The sequence below is a fragment of the Salmo salar genome, chromosome ssa06 (genome assembly GCF_905237065.1).
Source record: "Salmo salar chromosome ssa06, Ssal_v3.1, whole genome shotgun sequence".
NCBI classification, from domain to species: Eukaryota; Metazoa; Chordata; class Actinopteri; order Salmoniformes; family Salmonidae; genus Salmo; species Salmo salar.
In genome coordinates, this window is record NC_059447.1 from 10,226,160 (window position 1) to 10,248,555 (window position 22,396).

At 44.0% G+C, this 22,396-nt stretch overlaps 1 protein-coding gene across 1 annotated transcript in view; it reads left to right on the top strand.

The window, feature by feature from the left end:
• The window catches only part of LOC106606243 (rho GTPase-activating protein 44), a 111,947-nt gene that overhangs the window by 45,079 nt on the left and 44,472 nt on the right, over positions 1–22,396 (top strand). Inside the window, 4 exon segments of the mRNA XM_045719723.1 lie at positions 11,464–11,503; positions 11,610–11,732; positions 11,921–11,997; positions 12,430–12,541. Of these exon segments, the coding sequence (XP_045575679.1) occupies positions 11,464–11,503; positions 11,610–11,732; positions 11,921–11,997; positions 12,430–12,541 (352 nt within the window).

Sequence of the window (22,396 nt, forward strand, 5' to 3'; positions counted from 1 at the left end):
CTCCTGTATATTATGAGTACAGCGACTGTACTGTACTAATTGCAGTATATTAGTTGTGTTGATACAGTACAGTACAGTGTATTAGTTGTGTTGATACAGTAGAGTACAGCATGTTAGTTGTGTTGATACAGTACAGTATATTAGTTGTGTTAATACAGTACAGTATATTAGTTGTGTTGATACAGTACAGTACAGTATATTAGTTGTGTTGATACAGTACAGTACAGTATATTAGTTGTGTTGATACAGTACAGTACAGTATATTAGTTGTGTTGATACAGTATAGTACAGTATATTAGTTGTGTTGATACAGTACAGTACAGTATATTAGTTGTGTTGATACAGTATAGCAGTATATTAGTTGTGTTGATACAGTACATTGTATTAGTTGTGTTGATACAGTACAGTACAGTATATTAGTTGTGTTGATACAGTACAGTACAGTATATTAGTTGTGTTGATACAGTACAGTACAGCATATTAGTTGTGTTGATACAGTACAGTATATTAGTTGTGTTGATACAGTACAGTACAGTATATTAGTTGTGTTGATACAGTACAGTATATTAGTTGTGTTGATACAGTACAGTACAGTGTATTAATTGTGTTGATACAGTACAGCATATTAGTTGTGTTGATACAGTACAGTGTATTAGTTGTGTTGATACAGTATAGTACAGTATATTAGTTGTGTTGATACAGTACAGTACATTGTATTAGTTGTGTTGATACAGTACAGTACAGTGTATTAGTTGTGTTGATACAGTACAGTACAGTGTATTAGTTGTGTTGATACAGTACAGTACAGTGTATTAGTTGTGTTGATACAGTACAGTACATTGTATTAGTTGTGTTGATACAGTACATTGTATTAGTTGTGTTGATACAGTACAGTACTGTATATTAGTTGTGTTGATAAAGTACAGTACAGTATATTAGTTGTGTTGATACAGTATAGTACAGTATATTAGTTGTGTTGATACAGTACAGTATATTAGTTGTGTTGATACAGTACAGTACAGTATATTAGTTGTGTTGATACAGTACAGTACAGCATATTAGTTGTGTTGATACAGTACAGTATATTAGTTGTGTTGATACAGTACAGTACAGTGTATTAATTGTGTTGATACAGTACAGCATATTAGTTGTGTTGATACAGTACAGTGTATTAGTTGTGTTGATACAGTACAGTACAGTGTATTAATTGTGTTGATACAGTGCAGCATATTAGTTGTGTTGATACAGTACAGTGTATTAGTTGTGTTGATACAGTACATTGTATTAGTTGTGTTGATACAGTACAGTATATTAGTTGTGTTGATACAGTGCAGTACAGTATATTAGTTGTGTTGATACAGTACAGTATATTAGTTGTGTTGATACAGTACAGTACAGTGTATTAATTGTGTTGATACAGTACAGCATATTAGTTGTGTTGATACAGTACAGTATATTAGTTGTGTTGATACAGTACAGTACAGTGTATTAGTTGTGTTGATACAGTACAGCATATTAGTTGTGTTGATACAGTACAGTACAGTGTATTAGTTGTGTTGATACAGTACAGTACATTGTATTAGTTGTGTTGATACAGTACAGTGTATTAGTTGTGTTGATACAGTACATTGTATTAGTTGTGTTGATACAGTACAGTACAATGTATTAGTTGTGTTGATACAGTACAGTACAGTATATTAGTTGTGTTGATACAGTACAGTACAGTGTATTAATTGTGTTGATACAGTACAGCATATTAGTTGTGTTGATACAGTACAGTGTATTAGTTGTGTTGATACAGTACAGTACAGTGTATTAGTTGTGTTGATACAGTACATTGTATTAGTTGTGTTGATACAGTACAGTACAGTGTATTAGTTGTGTTGATACAGTACATTGTATTAGTTGTGTTGATACAGTACAGTACATTGTATTAGTTGTGTTGATACAGTACAGTGTATTAGTTGTGTTGATACAGTACATTGTATTAGTTGTGTTGATACAGTACAGTACAGTGTATTAGTTGTGTTGATACAGTACATTGTATTAGTTGTGTTGATACAGTACATTGTATTAGTTGTGTTGATACAGTACAGTACAGTGTATTAGTTGGGTTGATACAGTACATTGTATTAGTTGTGTTGATACAGTACATTGTATTAGTTGTGTTGATACAGTACAGTACAGTGTATTATTTGGGTTGATACAGTACAGTGTATTAGTTGTGTTGATACAGTACAGTACAGTGTATTAGTTGGGTTGATACAGTACAGTGTATTAGTTGTGTTGATACAGTACATTGTATTAGTTGTGTTGATACAGTACAGTACAGTGTATTATTTGGGTTGATACAGTACATTGTATTAGTTGTGTTGATACAGTACAGTACAGTGTATTAGTTGGGTTGATACAGTACAGTGTATTAGTTGTGTTGATACAGTACATTGTATTAGTTGTGTTGATACAGTACAGTACAGTGTATTAGTTGTGTTGATACAGTACATTGTATTAGTTATGTTGATACAGTACAGTACAGTGTATTAGTTGGGTTGATACAGTACAGTACACTGTATTAGTTATGTTGATACAGTACAGTACAGTGTATTAGTTGGGTTGATACAGTACAGTGTATTAGTTGTGTTGATACAGTACAGTATATTAGTTGTGTTGAATATGAATAGGGATACTGAACATACATTATGAGGCTGTGTTCATGTCATCTTCATGTAGGAAGATACCAGTGGAAGTAGAAGTGTCTTTATTTGATTTAGGAAATGATCTGCAATCTGAGTCTCTACAATCACACATCCAGCATTGTACACCATAATCAATCTTACCCTCCCACCCTCTCTCTCTCTCTCTCTCTCTCTGTCTCTCAGCACAGCTCCAGCTAACAGAGTAGTTTTCCAACAGGCTGGTTCTGATTAGAGTTATTGGTATATTCTGGAATGACCCAGTTCCCATGCCTCTCTGCTCTCTGTGTTCTGTGTTCTGTGCTCTGTGTTCTGTGTTCTGTGTCCAAAAAGGGTTTTACCTGGAACATAAAAGGCTTCTTCTATGTTGACAGCCGAAGAACTATTTTGGAACCCTTTCTTCTAAGAGTGTAGTGTTCAGTGTCAGTGTTCTCCTCTTGACCCTGGAACTGTAGGACTAATCAGTGTTCTCCTCTTGACCCTGGAACTGTAGGACTAATCAGTGTTCTCCTCTTGACCCTGGAACTGTAGGACTAATCATTGTTCTCCTCTTGACCCTGGAACTGTAGGACTAATCAGTGTTCTCCTCTTGACCCTGGAACTGTAGGACTAATCAGTGTTCTCCTCTTGACCCTGGAACTGTAGGACTAATCAGTGTTCTCCTCTTGACCCTGGAACTGTAGGACTAATCAGTGTTCTCCTCTTGACCCTGGAACTGTAGGACTAATCAGTGTTCTCCTCTTGACCCTGGAACTGTAGGACTAATCAGTGTTCTCCTCTTGACCCTGGAACTGTAGGACTAATCAGTGTTCTCCTCTTGACCCTGGAACTGTAGGACTAATCAGTGTTCTTCTCTTGACCCTGGAACTGTAGGACTAATCAGTGTTCTTGTCACATCTGCTCCCGCACTTCCCTTCCCCTGGCGCTTGAGGGCGCCAGATTACCCAGCATCACACATTCCTGCCATCATCACTCACACCTGCCCTCCCTCATCACTCGCATCAGTGTTATTGGACTCACCTGGACTCACTTATCACATGTTCATTTCCTTGCTATGTTCCCTGCTGCTGCATTGATTCTTGTCTTAGTTTCTGTTTGCTGACGCTGTGCCTGTCTCGTTATATGTCCGTCATTTATTAAATGTTACTCCCCGTAGCTGCTTTGTCATTCCACGTGACAGTTCTCCTCTTGACCCTGGAACTGTAGGACTAATCAGTAGCTTCATTATACTTTTATTTTATTTAACTAGGCAAGTCAGTTAAGAACAAATTCTTATTTTCAATGACAGCCTTGTTCAGGGGAAGAACGACAGATTTGTACCTTGTCAGCTCTGGGATTTGAACTTGCAACCTTTCGGTTACTAGTCCAACGCTCTAACCACTAGGCTACCCTGCCACCCATTAAAGGTCCATCGTCTGCTTCTCCACTACATATGCAATATGCATGACCAACACTCTGTCAGCATTAAATGGATGTTTATAAGGGGTTTGTTCCCTGTCAGTGTTCTACATGCAGAGTGCCTTCAGAACAAAACTGTAGGAGGAGACAGCTTGTTAGATGCAGGACTGTTCCTGGTATAAGAAGGTGCAAAGTGCAACGTCCCTGTAGTCAAGCATAGTGGTGTGGTGATATGATAGTATCTATGGTCACAGTAGGGTAAAGGTCAGATAAACATGAATTATCTTCTGATTCATAAGAAATACAGTACAGCTGTTTTAAAGACAGTAAATACCACAGTGTTCCTTTTGTGTCAAACCCACACAGGGTTTGATGGGGCTATGGGCCGACCAGGGGTTCTGTATCGGGTGTCAAACCCACACAGGGTTTGATGGGGCTATGGGCCGACCAGGGGTTCTGTATCGGGAATCAAACCAACACAGGGTTTGATGGGGCTATGGGCCGACCAGGGGTTCTGTATCGGGTATCAAACCAACACAGGGTTTGATGGGGCTATGGGCCGACCAGGGGTTCTGTATCGGGTATCAAACCAACACAGGGTTTGATGGGGCTATGGGCCGACCAGGGGTTCTGTATCGGGTATCAAACCAACACAGGGTTTGATGGGGCTTTGGGCCGACCAGGGGTTCTGTATCGGGTATCAAACCAACACAGGGTTTGATGGGGCTATGGGCCGACCAGGGGTTCTGTATCGGGTATCAAACCAACACAGGGTTTGATGGGGCTATGGGCCGACCAGGGGTTCTGTATCGGGTATCAAACCAACACAGGGTTTGATGGGGCTTTGGGCCGACCAGGGGTTCTGTATCGGGTATCAAACCAACACAGGGTTTGATGGGGCTATGGGCCGACCAGGGGTTCTGTATCGGGTATCAAACCAACACAGGGTTTGATGGGGCTATGGGCCGACCAGGGGTTCTGTATCGGGTATCAAACCAACACAGGGTTTGATGGGGCTTTGGGCCGGCCAGGGCTTCTAGTTGGTAACATATTTGGCCTTTTGTTGTCCATGTATTTTTGACTTATTGTTGAATACTAAAACAGAAACAGTATTATAATCTTACTCTAAACTCATTCTCTGTTTTACCGACAAGATAAAGTCTCATTTTGTTCTTAAATAACTGAGACATAATGGCTATGATGCTGATTGGCCTGTAGCTGGCACAGGGGTCTGGCTGGGACACAATACAAGGAAGTGGCTGTGCAGACTGAGACAGAGACAGGGATAGGGAGGAGTAGTAGTGTAGTAGTGCAGAAAGAAGGAGAAGGAGAGAGAGGGAGGGAGAGACAGAGAGAGAGAGAGAAAGAGAGAGAGGGAGGGGGAAGTACTGTAGTGTGGAGAGAGAGAGAGACATTGTAAATACAACCCATATATATGTTTATTTATTTTCCCTTTTGTTCTTAACTATTTGCACATAATTATGACATTTGAAATGTCTTTATTCTTTTGTAACTTTTGTGAGTGTAATGTTTTTATTGTTTATTTCACTTTTGTTTATTATCTATTTCAGTTGCTTTGGAAATGTTAACATATGTTACTGTCTCAGTGGTGGGACACAAGGCTTGACTGGGAAGCCAACCTACACTCAGTATACAGTAGTCTGGTCCACCCATCACAGAATGTGATGGGTTGAACATAAGTCTATGTTCTACAGGGCATTCTAGTAATTATAATTCTATGTTCTACAGGGCATTCTAGTCATCTGTGTTCTACAGGGCATTCTATTCATTCTAATTGTATGTTCTACAGGGCATTCTAGTAATTCTAATTCTATGTTCTACAGGGCATTCTAGTCATCCTAATTCTATGTTCTACAGGGCATTCTAGTCATCCTAATTGTATGTTCTACAGGGCATTCTAGTCATTCTAATTCTATAGTCTACTACAGGCCTAGATTATTGGCCGTGTCCACTGGTCAGACGGGCCGGCCGCCGTGGTGCTTCCTGCTGTGTCAGACAGCAGCCCATACACACAGAAAGTACCCTTGTCCCCCTTAGCTCTGATTGGACAGTTTGGTCTGGCTGCCTGAGGCAGATTGTGGTGTGTGTGAACTCCTTATAGAACGGAATGGAGAGAGAGTTTTCATTCATCCTGTTCCCCGAGCTTTGTTAAGAACACACAGCCTGTGTTCCAAATGGAACCCTGTTCCCTATATAGTGCACTGCTTTTGACCAGGACCCAGAGATTCCCTATATAGTGCACTACATTTGACCAGGACCCAGAGATTCCCTACATAGTGCACTACTTTAGACCAGCACCTGTCCATGGGCAGTACGGCTCATACAAGGCTACTTAGAAAGGGACTAGGGTTCCGTTTATGATGCAGACATAGTGAAGCATCATGGACCAGCACACATTGTGCCCTCAATACTTCTGGAACAGATGACTCTATTTATCATAGCATTCATAGGCCTAAATTAAGGTTTTGTTGTATTATGTATTATGTCATTGTGAACATGATGAACAAGCCGTTTCTTCAGTAAATGTGCTCTCAGTGTAGAGCCCCTCTCATCCGACATGCATCTGTGAAAAAAACTTCATGGAGTTCCAAACCGAACATCCTCAGAGATCAGTCCTACTTCATGGTCATCATGTTTCATAGCAACCTAGTGGTGGGTGCTGTTCTAAGCTGATGGGCCATTCAGTGTTCTGGCTCACTGCTTTCATCTGACTGATGCACTAGCCTTCAGTCATGGGGTCTATCTCAATACTCTAGAAGTGGCTTCCTCTTCTCATCTCCTTTCCCCAATCTACTCTGATGAGCTCAACGTGGACTGAATCGTATTTTAGTAGGCTGTGTAATAGGCAGCCATCATTCATATTGCTTTGACACATCCTGTGTTTTCAGATCAGTAGAACCCTCAGTGGAAAAGGTTCTACCTGGATCCAAAAGGGTTATAACTGGATCCAAAAGGGTTATAACTGGATCCAAAAGGGTTCTAATTGGATCCAAAAGGGTTCTAACTGGATCCAAAAGAGGTATAACTGGATCCAAAAGGGTTCTAACTGGAACCAAAAGGGTTCTAACTGGAACCAAAAAGGGTTCTAACTGGAACCACAAGGTTATAACTGGATCCAAAAGGGTTATAACTGGAACCAAAAGGGTTCTAACTGGAACCAAAAAGGGTTCTTCAAAGTGTAGATGGAAAGTTGATGAAGGATGGAAGCCACATAAGACTATTGAGATGAAGCCCTGGCCCAGGCTCTCATCCAACCTTCACACAGCAGAACAGAGAGCAGAGGTCTAATCAGCAGGGGTCTAATCAGCAGGGGTCTAATCAGCAGGGTGTATAATCAGCGGGGTCCTAATCAGCAGGGGTCTAATCAGCAGTGGTCTAATCAGCAGTGGTCTAATCAGCAGGGTTCTAATCAGCAGGGTTAAAATCAGCAGGGGTCTAATCAGCAGGGTTCTAATCAGCAGGGTTAAAATCAGCAGTGTTCTAATCAGCAGGGTTAAAATCAGCAGGGTTCTAATCAGCAGGGGTCTAATCAGCAGGGTTAAAATCAGCAGTGTTCTAATCAGCAAGGGTTAAAATCAGCAGGGTTCTAATCAGCAAGGGTCTAATCAGCAGGGTTAAAATCAGCAGTGTTCTAATCAGCAGGGTTAAAATCAGCAGTGTTCTAATCAGCAGGGTTAAAATCAGCAGGGTTCTAATCAGCAGGGTTCTAATCAGCAGGGTTAAAATCAGCAGTGTTCTAATCAGCAGGGTTAAAATCAGCAGGGATGTAATCAGCAGGGGTCTAATCAGCAGAGGTCTAACCAGCAGGGATCTAATCAGCAGGGTTCTAATCAGCAGGGTTCTAATCAGCAGGGTTCTAATCAGCAGGGGTCTAATCAGCAGGGTTAAAATCAGCAGGGTTCTAATCAGCAGGGTTAAAATCAGCAGGGTTCTAATCACCATGGGTCTAATCAACAGGGATCTAATCAGCAGGGTTCTAATCAGCAGGGTCCTAATCAGCAGGAGTCTAATCAGCAGGGTTCTAATCAGCAGGGTTCCAATCAGCATGGTTCTAATCAGCAGGGGTCTAATCAGCAGGGTTCTAATCAACAGGGTTCTAATCATCAGGGTTCTAATCAGCAGGGTTAAAATCAGCAGGGTGTCTAATCAGCAGGGTTCTAATCAGCAGGGCTCTAATCAACAGGGTGTCTAGTCAGCAGTGGTCTAATTAGCAGGGGTCTAATCAGCAGGGTTCTAATCAGCAGGGGTCTAATCAGCAGGGTTAAAATCAGCAGGGTTTTAATCAGCAGGGTTAAAATCAGCAGGGTTCTAATCACCATGGGTCTAATCAACAGGGATCTAATCAGCAGGGTTCTAATCACCATGGGTCTAATCAACAGGGATCTAATCAGCAGGGTCCTAATCAGCAGGAGTCTAATCAGCAGGGTTCTAATCAGCAGGGTTCCAATCAGCATGGTTCTAATCAGCAGGGGTCTAATCAGCAGGGTTCTAATCAACAGGGTTCTAATCAGCAGGGGTCTAATAATCAGCAGGGTTCTAATCATCAGGGTTCTAATCAGCAGGGTTAAAATCAGCAGGATGTCTAATCAGCAGGGTTCTAATCAGCAGGGCTCTAATCAACAGGGTGTCTAGTCAGCAGTGGTCTAATTAGCAGGGGTCTAATCAGCAGGGTTCTAATCAGCAGGGGTCTAATCAACAGGGTTCTAATCAACAGGGTGTCTAGTCAGCAGTGGTCTAATCAGAAGTGGTCTAATCAGAAGTGGTCTAATCAGCAGGGTTCTAATTATCAGGGTTCTAATCAGCAGGGTTCTAATCAACAGGGATCTAATCAGCAGGGTTCTAATCAGCAGGGGTCTAATCTACAGGGGTCTAATCTAAAGGGTTCTAATCGGCAGGGTTCTAATCGGCAGTGGTCTAATCAGCAGGGTTCTAATCAGCAGGGTTCTAATCAGCAGGGATCTAATCAGCAGTGGTCTAATCAGCAGGGTTCTAATCAGCAGGGTTCTAATCAGCAGGGATCTAATCAGCAGTGGTGTAATCAGCAGTGGTCTAATCAGCAGGGATCTAATCAGCAGGGTTCTAATCAGCAGGGATCTAATCAGCAGTGGTCTAATCAGCAGTGGTCTAATCAGCAGGGATCTAATCAGCAGGGATCTAATCAGCAGGGTTCTAATCAGCAGGGATCTAATCAGCAGTGGTCTAATCAGCAGGGTTCTAATCAGCAGGGATATAAACAGCAGGGTTATAATCAGCAGTGATCTGGTTATTGACATCAGTAGACTGAATTCACTGCTCTGTTCGACCGTCCTGTTTGTTTCTCTGCTGCCATTGGACTTGAAGCATCTGCTGTTTGCAGCTTGTCAAATTAATTCATTATTTTGTTTATTTATTAACTTGAAGCATGAGGCAGAGCCATTGCCTGAGGGGATGTTCATGGGCACAGTCGTCCCGTCCCGTCCCCCCCCCCCATCCTCCCCACACACACACCATCCAAACACTTGCCTTCTGAGATTAGAGACCTAGATTGTGTTCAGTAGGGCGCACTATAACTACATTTATTAACTACATTTATTAAGTGTGTGGTTCAAATCTTCTTTGACAACTTCAGGTAGTATCTCCCCGTTTCAAAATGTTTCAACACAGGACACGACGCTGATTGCTCAAATATGGAAACCTTTGTTCTCTATCCTGCTCAGCCTCGTCAATAATACCCTTTCAGTTTGATACTGATACACACAGAGAAATAAATCATTCAAAACAGCTGGCCTTGCTTCCATTTAACTGGATAGAACTGCTCAGTTTTTCATTAGAGTTGGCAGTGATCACTCTTACCACTCCAATACTCTGAGACACATGAGCCCCAGAGAGCTATAGAGCTCTTATAGACATATATATCTCCCCATATAGCTCTTATAGACATATATATCTCCCCATATAGCTCTTATAGACATATATATCTCCCCATATAGCTCTTATAGACATATATATCTCCCCATATAGCTCTTATAGACATATATATCTCCCCATATAGCCCTTATAGACATATATATCTCCCCATATAGCTCAATTTTGAATTGAGGTTGTAACACAACAAAATGTGGAGTAAGTCAAGGAGTATGAATACTTTCTGAAGGCCCTGCAACTTGATTAAAATAACTACATAAAGTACTTAAGGAGATTCCCCAGAGGCTTGTTGAGTGTGTTCTTGTTAAATCATTCAAACCCTCTCCAACCTAACCCAATCCTGACTGGTATGTTTTCTCCTTCTACCCTCTCCACCCTAACCCAATCCTGACTGGTATGTTTTCTCCTTCTACCCTCTCCACCCTAACCCAATCCTGACTGGTATGTTTTCTCCTTCTACCCTCTCCACCCTAACCCAATGCTGACTGGTATGTTTTCTCCTTCTACCCTCTCCACCCTAACCCAATCCTGACTGGTATGTTTTCTCCTTCTACCCTCTCCACCCTAACCCAATGCTGACTGGTATGTTTTCTCCTTCTACCCTCTCCACCCTAACCCAATCCTGACTGGTATGTTTTCTCCTTCTACCCTCTCCACCCTAACCCAATCCTGACTGGTATGTTTTCTCCTTCTACCCTCTCCACCCTAACCCAATGCTGACTGGTATGTTTTCTCCTTCTACCCTCTCCACCCTAACCCAATCCTGACTGGTATGTTTTCTCCTTCTACCCTCTCCACCCTAACCCAATCCTGACTGGTATGTTTTCTCCTTCTACCCTCTCCACCCTAACCCAATGCTGACTGGTATGTTTTCTCCTTCTACCCTCTCCACCCTAACCCAATCCTGACTGGTATGTTTTCTCCTTCTACCCTCTCCACCCTAACCCAATCCTGACTGGTATGTTTTCTCCTTCTACCCTCTCCACCCTAACCCAATCCTGACTGGTATGTTTTCTCCTTCTACCCTCTCCACCCTAACCCAATCCTGACTGGTATGTTTTCTCCTTCTACCCTTTCCACCCTAACCCAATCCTGACTGGTATGTTTTCTCCTTCTACCCTCTCCACCCTAACCCAATCCTGACTGGTATGTTTTCTCCTTCTACCCTCTCTACCCTAACCCAATCCTGACTGGTATGTTTTCTCCTTCTACCCTCTCCACCCTAACCCAATCCTGACTGGTATGTTTTCTCCTTCTACCCTCTCCACCCTAACCCAATCCTGACTGGTATGTTTTCTCCTTCTACCCTCTCCACCCTAACCCAATCCTGACTGGTATGTTTTCTCCTTCTACCCTCTCCACCCTAACCCAATCCTGACTGGTATGTTTTCTCCTTCTACCCTCTCCACCCTAACCCAATCCTGACTGGTATGTTTACTCTTTCTAGGGCAGAAAAAACTGAAGTGTTAAGCGATGATCTTCTGCAGGTAAATAAGTGTGTGTGTGGGTGTGTGTGTGTGTGTGAGCCTGTGTGTGTGATTTCTGGCCTACCTGTTAGCGTGGTGTCTGATACGTGTTGCTGTGCTGGTCTAGGTGGAGAAGCGGTTGGACCTGGTCAAACAGGTGACCCACAGCACTCACAAGAAGCTGACCGCCTGCCTGCAGGGCCAACAAGGGGCTGAAGAGAGAGAGAAGAAATCAGTCAAGTCTCCCTCGGTAAGCACCTATCAGATTCTTGTTTATTCAATGTGTCATTGAGTTTCTATCTGTCCTATTCAAATAAACCAGGAATAAATACCAGTCCATAATATCCCCATTCACAGTGACAGAGGAACATGTTCTGCTACCTTGTGAGGTGATATGATATGAAATACAGTATGTTAATACTTTCTGTCTTGTGTCAGAAAAAGCTACCACTAACCATCCTGGCACAATGTATGGTAGAAGGAGCTGCTGTGCTGGGGGACGACTCTCTACTAGGGTGAGTCCATGTATATGCACTCTCACTCTCTCACTCACTCACTCACTCACTCACTCACTCACTCACTCACTCACTCACTCACTCACTCACTCACTCACTCACTCACTCACTCACTCACTCACTCACTCACTCACTCACGCACACACCTTTTTTTATGTTGATTCTGCCATAATTCCACCTTGTCCTCTTTGACTTTTTTCTCTAGCCGATGCATTCTGATTAGCTGAAGCCGGGTCCTAGCTGACGTTGTGATTGGCTATGGCTGCGTCCTATCTGATATTGTGATTGCTTGTGGCCGGGTCCTAGCTGACGTTGTGATTGACTGGGACCTAGCTGACATTGTGATTGGCTGTGGCAGGGACCTAGCTGACGTTGTGTCTGGCTGTGGATGGGACCCATCTGATGTTTTGATTGGCTCTGTTCCCCTAACAGGAAGATGCTGAACCTGTGTGGGGAGACAGAGGAGAAGCTGGCCCAGGAACTGATTCAGTTTGAGTTCCAGATAGAGAAAGATGTGGTGGAGCCTCTCTATGAGCTGGCTGAGGTGAGTCCTACTGTCTCTATGATGAGGTGAGTCCTACTGTCTCTATGATGAGGTGAGTCCTACTATCTCTATGATGAGGTGAGTCCTACTGTCACTATGATGAGGTGAGTCCTACTGTCACTATGATGAGGTGAGTCCTACTGTCTCTATGATGAGGTGAGTCCTACTGTCTCTATGATGAGGTGAGTCCTACTGTCACTATAATGAGGTGAGTCCTACTGTCACTATGATGAGGTGAGTCCTACTGTCACTATGATGAGGTGAGTCCTACTGTCTCTATGATGAGGTGAGTCCTACTGTCTCTATGATGAGGTGAGTCCTACTGTCACTATGATGAGGTGAGTCCTACTGTCTCTATGATGAGGTGAGTCCTACTCTCCCTATGATGAGGTGAGTCCTACTGTCACTATGATGAGGTGAGTCCTACTGTCCCTATGATGAGGTGAGTCCTACTGTCACTATGATGAGGTGAGTCCTACTGTCTCTATGATGAGGTGAGTCCTACTGTCTCTATGATGAGGTGAGTCCTACTGTCACTATGATGAGTTGAGTCCTACTGTCCCTATGATGAGGTGAGTCCTACTGTCCCTATGATGAGGTGAGTCCTACTTTCACTATGATGAGGTGAGTCCTACTTTCACTATGATGAGGTGAGTCCTACTTTCACCATGATTAGGTGAGTCCTACTTTCATGAGTCCTACTGTCACTATGATGAGTTGAGTTCTACTTTCACTATGATGAGGTGAGTCCTACTGTCCCTATGATGAGTTGAGTCCTACTGCCCCTATGATGAGTTGAGTCCTACTGTCACTATGATGAGGTGAGTCCCACTGTCCCTATGATGAGGTGAGTCCTACTGTCCCTATGATGAGGTGAGTCCTACTGTCCCTATGATGAGTTGAGTCCTACTGTCCCTATGATGAGGTGAGTCCTACTTTCACTATGATGAGGTGAGTCCTACTGTCCCTATGATGAGTTGAGTCCTACTGTCCCTATGATGAGTTGAGTCCTACTGTCCCTATGATGAGGTGAGTCCTACTGTCCCTATGATGAGTTGAGTCCTACTTTCACTATGATGAGGTGAGTCCTACTTTCACTATGATGAGGTGAGTCCTACTTTCATGAGTCCTACTGTCACTATGATGAGTTGAGTCCTACTTTCACTATGATGAGGTGAGTCCTACTGTCCCTATGATGAGTTGAGTCCTACTGTCCCTATGATGAGGTGAGTCCTACTTTCACTATGATGAGGTGAGTCCTACTGTCCCTATGATGAGTTGAGTCCTACTGTCACTATGATGAGTTGAGTCCTACTGTCCCTATGATGAGGTGAGTCCTACTGTCCCTATGATGAGTTGAGTCCTACTTTCACTATGATGAGGTGAGTCCTACTTTCATGAGTCCTACTGTCCCTATGATGAGTTGATATCTACTGTCCCTATGATGAGTTGAGTCCTACTGTCTCTATGATGAGGTGAGTCCTACTGTCCCTATGATGAGGTGAGTCCTACTTTCATGAGTCCTACTGTCCCTATGATGAGTTGAGTCCTACTGTCCCTATGATGAGTTGAGTCCTACTGTCCCTATGATGAGGTGAGTCCTACTGTCCCTATGATGAGGTGAGTCCTACTGTCCCTATGATGAGGTGAGTCCTACTGTCACTATGATGAGGTGAGTCCTACTGTCCCTATGATGAGGTGAGTCCTACTGTCCCTATGATGAGGTGAGTCCTACTGTCACTATGATGAGGTGAGTCCTACTTTCACTATGATGAGGTGAGTCCTACTTTCACTATGATGAGGTGAGTCCTACTTTCACTATGATGAGGTGAGTCCTACTTTCATGAGTCCTACTGTCACTATGATGAGTTGAGTCCTACTTTCACTATGATGAGGTGAGTCCTACTTTCACCATGATGAGGTGAGTCCTACTTTCATGAGTCCTACTGTCACTATGATGAGTTGAGTCCTACTTTCACTATGATGAGGTGAGTCCTACTGTCCCTATGATGAGTTGAGTCCTACTGCCCCTATGATGAGTTGAGTCCTACTGTCACTATGATGAGGTGAGTCCTACTGTCCCTATGATGAGTCGAGTTCTACTGTCCCTATGATGAGGTGAGTCCTACTGTCCCTATGACGAGGTGAGTCCTACTGTCACTATGATGAGTTGAGTCCTACTTTCACTAGGATGAGGTGAGTCCTACTTTCACTATGATGAGGTGAGTCCTACTTTCACTATGATGAGGTGAGTCCTACTGTCCCTATGATGAGTTGAGTCCTACTGTCCCTATGATGAGGTGAGTCCTACTGTCACTATGATGAGGTGAGTCCTACTGTCACTATGATGAGGTGAGTCCTACTGCCCCTATGATGAGGTGAGTCCTACTGCCCCTATGATGAGTTGAGTCCTACTGTCACTATGATGAGGTGAGTCCTACTGTCCCTATGATGAGGTGAGTCCTACTGTCCCTATGATGAGGTGAGTCCTACTGTCCCTATGATGAGTTGAGTCCTACTGTCCCTATGATGAGGTGAGTCCTACTTTCACTATGATGAGGTGAGTCCTACTGTCCCTATGATGAGTTGAGTCCTACTGTCCCTATGATGAGTTGAGTCCTACAGTCCCTATGATGAGTTGAGTCCTACTGTCACTATGATGAATGAGTCCTACTGTCCCTATGATGAGTTGAGTCCTACTGTCCCTATGATGAGTTGAGTCCTACTGTCCCTATGATGAGGTGAGTCCTACTTTCACTATGATGAGGTGAGTCCTACTGTCCCTATGGTGAGTTGAGTCCTACTGTCCCTATGGTGAGTTGAGTCCTACTGTCCCTATGATGAGGTGAGTCCTACTGTCCCTATGATGAGTTGAGTCCTACTTTCACTATGATGAGGTGAGTCCTACTTTCACTATGATGAGGTGAGTCCTACTTTCATGAGTCCTACTGTCACTATGATGAGTTGAGTCCTACTTTCACTATGATGAGGTGAGTCCTACTGTCCCTATGATGAGTTGAGTCCTACTGTCCCTATGATGAGGTGAGTCCTACTTTCACTATGATGAGGTGAGTCCTACTGTCCCTATGATGAGTTGAGTCCTACTGTCCCTATGATGAGTTGAGTCCTACTGTCCCTATGATGAGGTGAGTCCTACTGTCCCTATGATGAGTTGAGTCCTACTTTCACTATGATGAGGTGAGTCCTACTTTCATGAGTCCTACTGTCCCTATGATGAGTTGATATCTACTGTCCCTATGATGAGTTGAGTCCTACTGTCTCTATGATGAGGTGAGTCCTACTGTCCCTATGATGAGGTGAGTCCTACTGTCCCTATGACGAGGTGAGTCCTACTGTCCCTATGATGAGGTGAGTCCTACTTTCACTATGATGAGGTGAGTCCTACTGTCCCTATGATGAGTTGAGTCCTACTGTCCCTATGATGAGTTGAGTCCTACTGTCCCTATGATGAGGTGAGTCCTACTGTCCCTATGATGAGTTGAGTCCTACTTTCACTATGATGAGGTAAGTCCTACTTTCATGAGTCCTACTGTCCCTATGATGAGTTGATATCTACTGTCCCTATGATGAGTTGAGTCCTACTGTCTCTATGATGAGGTGAGTCCTACTGTCCCTATGATGAGGTGAGTCCTACTGTCCCTATGATGAGGTGAGTCCTACTGTCCCTATGATGAGGTGAGTCCTACTTTCACTATGATGAGGTGAGTCCTACTTTCACTATGATGAGGTGAGTCCTACTTTCATGAGTCCTACTGTCACTATGATGAGTTGAGTCCTACTTTCACTATGATGAGGTGAGTCCTACTTTCACCATGATGAGGTGAGTCCTACTTTCATGAGTCCTACTGTCACTATGATGAGTTGAGTCCTACTTTCACTATGATGAGGTGAGTCCTACTGTCCCTATGATGAGTTGAGTCCTACTGCCCCTATGATGAGTTGAGTCCTACTGTCACTATGATGAGGTGAGTCCTACTGTCCCTATGATGAGTCGAGTTCTACTGTCCCTATGATGAGGTGAGTCCTACTGTCCCTATGACGAGGTGAGTCCTACTGTCACTATGATGAGTTGAGTCCTACTTTCACTAGGATGAGGTGAGTCCTACTTTCACTATGATGAGGTGAGTCCTACTTTCACTATGATGAGGTGAGTCCTACTGTCCCTATGATGAGTTGAGTCCTACTGTCCCTATGATGAGGTGAGTCCTACTGTCACTATGATGAGGTGAGTCCTACTGTCACTATGATGAGGTGAGTCCTACTGCCCCTATGATGAGGTGAGTCCTACTGCCCCTATGATGAGTTGAGTCCTACTGTCACTATGATGAGGTGAGTCCTACTGTCCCTATGATGAGGTGAGTCCTACTGTCCCTATGATGAGGTGAGTCCTACTGTCCCTATGATGAGTTGAGTCCTACTGTCCCTATGATGAGGTGAGTCCTACTTTCACTATGATGAGGTGAGTCCTACTGTCCCTATGATGAGTTGAGTCCTACTGTCCCTATGATGAGTTGAGTCCTACAGTCCCTATGATGAGTTGAGTCCTACTGTCACTATGATGAGGTGAGTCCTACTGTCCCTATGATGAGTTGAGTCCTACTGTCCCTATGATGAGTTGAGTCCTACTGTCCCTATGATGAGGTGAGTCCTACTTTCACTATGATGAGGTGAGTCCTACTGTCCCTATGGTGAGTTGAGTCCTACTGTCCCTATGGTGAGTTGAGTCCTACTGTCCCTATGATGAGGTGAGTCCTACTGTCCCTATGATGAGTTGAGTCCTACTTTCACTATGATGAGGTGAGTCCTACTTTCACTATGATGAGGTGAGTCCTACTTTCATGAGTCCTACTGTCACTATGATGAGTTGAGTCCTACTTTCACTATGATGAGGTGAGTCCTACTGTCCCTATGATGAGTTGAGTCCTACTGTCCCTATGATGAGGTGAGTCCTACTTTCACTATGATGAGGTGAGTCCTACTGTCCCTATGATGAGTTGAGTCCTACTGTCCCTATGATGAGTTGAGTCCTACTGTCCCTATGATGAGGTGAGTCCTACTGTCCCTATGATGAGTTGAGTCCTACTTTCACTATGATGAGGTAAGTCCTACTTTCATGAGTCCTACTGTCCCTATGATGAGTTGATATCTACTGTCCCTATGATGAGTTGAGTCCTACTGTCTCTATGATGAGGTGAGTCCTACTTTCATGAGTCCTACTGTCCCTATGATGAGTTGAGTCCTACTGTCCCTATGATGAGTTGAGTCCTACTGTCCCTATGATGAGGTGAGTCCTACTGTCCCTATGATGAGGTGAGTCCTACTGTCCCTATGATGAGTTGAGTCCTACTGTCACTATGATGAGGTGAGTCCTACTGTCCCTATGATGAGGTGAGTCCTACTGTCCCTATGATGAGGTGAGTCCTACTGTCCCTATGACGAGGTGAGTCCCACTGTCCCTATGATGAGGTGAGTCCTACTTTCACTATGATGAGGTGAGTCCTACTTTCACCATGATGAGGTGAGTCCTACTTTCATGAGTCCTACTGTCACTATGATGAGTTGAGTCCTACTTTCACTATGATGAGGTGAGTCCTACTGTCCCTATGATTAGTTGAGTCCTACTGCCCCTATGATGAGTTGAGTCCTACTGTCCCTATGATGAGGTGAGTCCTACTGTCCCTATGATGAGGTGAGTCCTACTGTCACTATGATGAGTTGAGTCCTACTTTCACTATGATGAGGTGAGTCCTACTTTCACCATGATGAGGTGAGTCCTACTTTCATGAGTCCTACTGTCACTATGATGAGTTGAGTCCTACTTTCACTATGATGAGGTGAGTCCTACTGTCCCTATGATTAGTTGAGTCCTACTGCCCCTATGATGAGTTGAGTCCTACTGTCACTATGATGAGGTGAGTCCTACTGTCCCTATGATGAGGTGAGTTCTACTGTCCCTATGATGAGGTGAGTCCTACTGTCCCTATGATGAGGTGAGTCCTACTGTCACTATGATGAGTTGAGTCCTACTTTCACTAGGATGAGGTGAGTCCTACTTTCACTATGATGAGGTGAGTCCTACTTTCACTATGATGAGGTGAGTCCTACTGTCCCTATGATGAGTTGAGTCCTACTGTCCCTATGATGAGGTGAGTCCTACTTTCACTATGATGAGGTGAGTCCTACTGTCCCTATGATGAGTTTAGTCCTACTGTCCCTATGATGAGTTGAGTCCTACAGTCCCTATGATGAGTTGAGTCCTACTGTCACTATGATGAGGTGAGTCCTACTGTCCCTATGATGAGGTGAGTCCTACTGTCCCTATGATGAGTTGAGTCCTACTGTCTCTATGATGAGGTGAGTCCTACTGTCCCTATGATGAGGTGAGTCCTACTTTCATGAGTCCTACTGTCCCTATGATGAGTTGAGTCCTACTGTCCCTATGATGAGTTGAGTCCTACTGTCCCTATGATGAGGTGAGTCCTACTGTCCCTATGATGAGGTGAGTCCTACTGTCACTATGATTAGGTGAGTCCTACTGTCCCTATGATGAGGTGAGTCCTACTGTCCCTATGATGAGGTGAGTCCTACTGTCCCTATGATGAGGTGAGTCCTACTGTCCCTATGATGAGGTGAGTCCTACTTTCACTATGATGAGGTGAGTCCTACTTTCACTATGATGAGGTGAGTCCTACTTTCATGAGTCCTACTGTCACTATGATGAGTTGAGTCCTACTTTCACTATGATGAGGTGAGTCCTACTGTCCCTATGATTAGTTGAGTCCTACTGCCCCTATGATGAGTTGAGTCCTACTGTCACTATGATGAGGTGAGTCCTACTGTCCCTATGATGAGGTGAGTCCTACTATCCCTATGATGAGGTGAGTCCTACTGTCACTATGATGAGTTGAGTCCTACTTTCACTAGGATGAGGTGAGTCCTACTTTCACTATGATGAGGTGAGTCCTACTTTCACTATGATGAGGTGAGTCCTACTGTCCCTATGATGAGTTGAGTCCTACTGTCCCTATGATGAGGTGAGTCCTACTGTCCCTATGATGAGGTGAGTCCTACTGTCCCTATGACGAGGTGAGTCCCACTGTCCCTATGATGAGGTGAGTCCTACTTTCACTATGATGAGGTGAGTCCTACTTTCACCATGATGAGGTGAGTCCTACTTTCATGAGTCCTACTGTCACTATGATGAGTTGAGTCCTACTTTCACTATGATGAGGTGAGTCCTACTGTCCCTATGATTAGTTGAGTCCTACTGCCCCTATGATGAGTTGAGTCCTACTGTCACTATGATGAGGTGAGTCCTACTGTCCCTATGATGAGGTGAGTTCTACTGTCCCTATGATGAGGTGAGTCCTACTGTCCCTATGATGAGGTGAGTCCTACTGTCACTATGATGAGTTGAGTCCTACTTTCACTAGGATGAGGTGAGTCCTACTTTCACTATGATGAGGTGAGTCCTACTTTCACTATGATGAGGTGAGTCCTACTGTCCCTATGATGAGTTGAGTCCTACTGTCCCTATGATGAGGTGAGTCCTACTTTCACTATGATGAGGTGAGTCCTACTGTCCCTATGATGAGTTGAGTCCTACTGTCCCTATGATGAGTTGAGTCCTACAGTCCCTATGATGAGTTGAGTCCTACTGTCACTATGATGAGGTGAGTCCTACTGTCCCTATGATGAGTTGAGTCCTACTGTCCCTATGATGAGTTGAGTCCTACTGTCTCTATGATGAGGTGAGTCCTACTGTCCCTATGATGAGGTGAGTCCTACTTTCATGAGTCCTACTGTCCCTATGATGAGTTGAGTCCTACTGTCCCTATGATGAGTTGAGTCCTACTGTCCCTATGATGAGGTGAGTCCTACTGTCCCTATGATGAGGTGAGTCCTACTGTCCCTATGATGAGGTGAGTCCTACTGTCACTATGATGAGGTGAGTCCTACTGTCCCTATGATGAGGTGAGTCCTACTGTCCCTATGATGAGGTGAGTCCTACTGTCCCTATGATGAGGTGAGTCCTACTGTCCCTATGATGAGGTGAGTCCTACTTTCACTATGATGAGGTGAGTCCTACTTTCACTATGATGAGGTGAGTCCTACTTTCATGAGTCCTACTGTCACTATGATGAGTTGAGTCCTACTTTCACTATGATGAGGTGAGTCCTACTGTCCCTATGATTAGTTGAGTCCTACTGCCCCTATGATGAGTTGAGTCCTACTGTCACTATGATGAGGTGAGTCCTACTGTCCCTATGATGAGGTGAGTTCTACTGTCCCTATGATTAGTTGAGTCCTACTATCCCTATGATGAGGTGAGTCCTACTGTCACTATGATGAGTTGAGTCCTACTTTCACTAGGATGAGGTGAGTCCTACTTTCACTATGATGAGGTGAGTCCTACTTTCACTATGATGAGGTGAGTCCTACTGTCCCTATGATGAGTTGAGTCCTACTGTCCCTATGATGAGGTTAGTCCTACTGTCCCTATGATGAGGTGAGTCCTACTGTCCCTATGACGAGGTGAGTCCCACTGTCCCTATGATGAGGTGAGTCCTACTTTCACTATGATGAGGTGAGTCCTACTTTCACCATGATGAGGTGAGTCCTACTTTCATGAGTCCTACTGTCACTATGATGAGGTGAGTCCTACTGTCACTATGATGAGTTGAGTCCTACTTTCACTAGGATGAGGTGAGTCCTACTTTCACTATGATGAGGTGAGTCCTACTTTCACTATGATGAGGTGAGTCCTACTGTCACTATGATGAGGTGAGTCCTACTGTCCCTATGATGAGTTGAGTCCTACTGTCCCTATGATGAGGTGAGTCCTACTTTCACTATGATGAGGTGAGTCCTACTGTCCCTATGATGAGTTGAGTCCTACTGTCCCTATGATGAGTTGAGTCCTACAGTCCCTATGATGAGTTGAGTCCTACTGTCACTATGATGAGGTGAGTCCTACTGTCCCTATGATGAGGTGAGTCCTACTGTCCCTATGATGAGTTGAGTCCTACTGTCTCTATGATCAGGTGAGTCCTACTGTCCCTATGATGAGGTGAGTCCTACTTTCATGAGTCCTACTGTCCCTATGATGAGGTGAGTCCTACTTTCACTATGATGAGGTGAGTCCTACTTTCACTATGATGAGGTGAGTCCTACTTTCATGAGTCCTACTGTCACTATGATGAGTTGAGTCCTACTTTCACTATGATGAGGTGAGTCCTACTGTCCCTATGATTAGTTGAGTCCTACTGCCCCTATGATGAGTTGAGTCCTACTGTCACTATGATGAGGTGAGTCCTACTGTCCCTATGATGAGGTGAGTCCTACTGTCCCTATGATGAGTTGAGTCCTACTGTCTCTATGATGAGGTGAGTCCTACTGTCCCTATGATGAGGTGAGTCCTACTTTCATGAGTCCTACTGTCCCTATGATGAGTTGAGTCCTACTGTCCCTATGATGAGTTGAGTCCTACTGTCCCTATGATGAGGTGAGTCCTACTGTCCCTATGATGAGGTGAGTCCTACTGTCCCTATGATGAGGTGAGTCCTACTGTCACTATGATTAGGTGAGTCCTACTGTCCCTATGATGAGGTGAGTCCTACTGTCCCTATGATGAGGTGAGTCCTACTGTCCCTATGATGAGGTGAGTCCTACTGTCCCTATGATGAGGTGAGTCCTACTTTCACTATGATGAGGTGAGTCCTACTTTCACTATGATGAGGTGAGTCCTACTTTCATGAGTCCTACTGTCACTATGATGAGTTGAGTCCTACTTTCACTATGATGAGGTGAGTCCTACTGTCCCTATGATTAGTT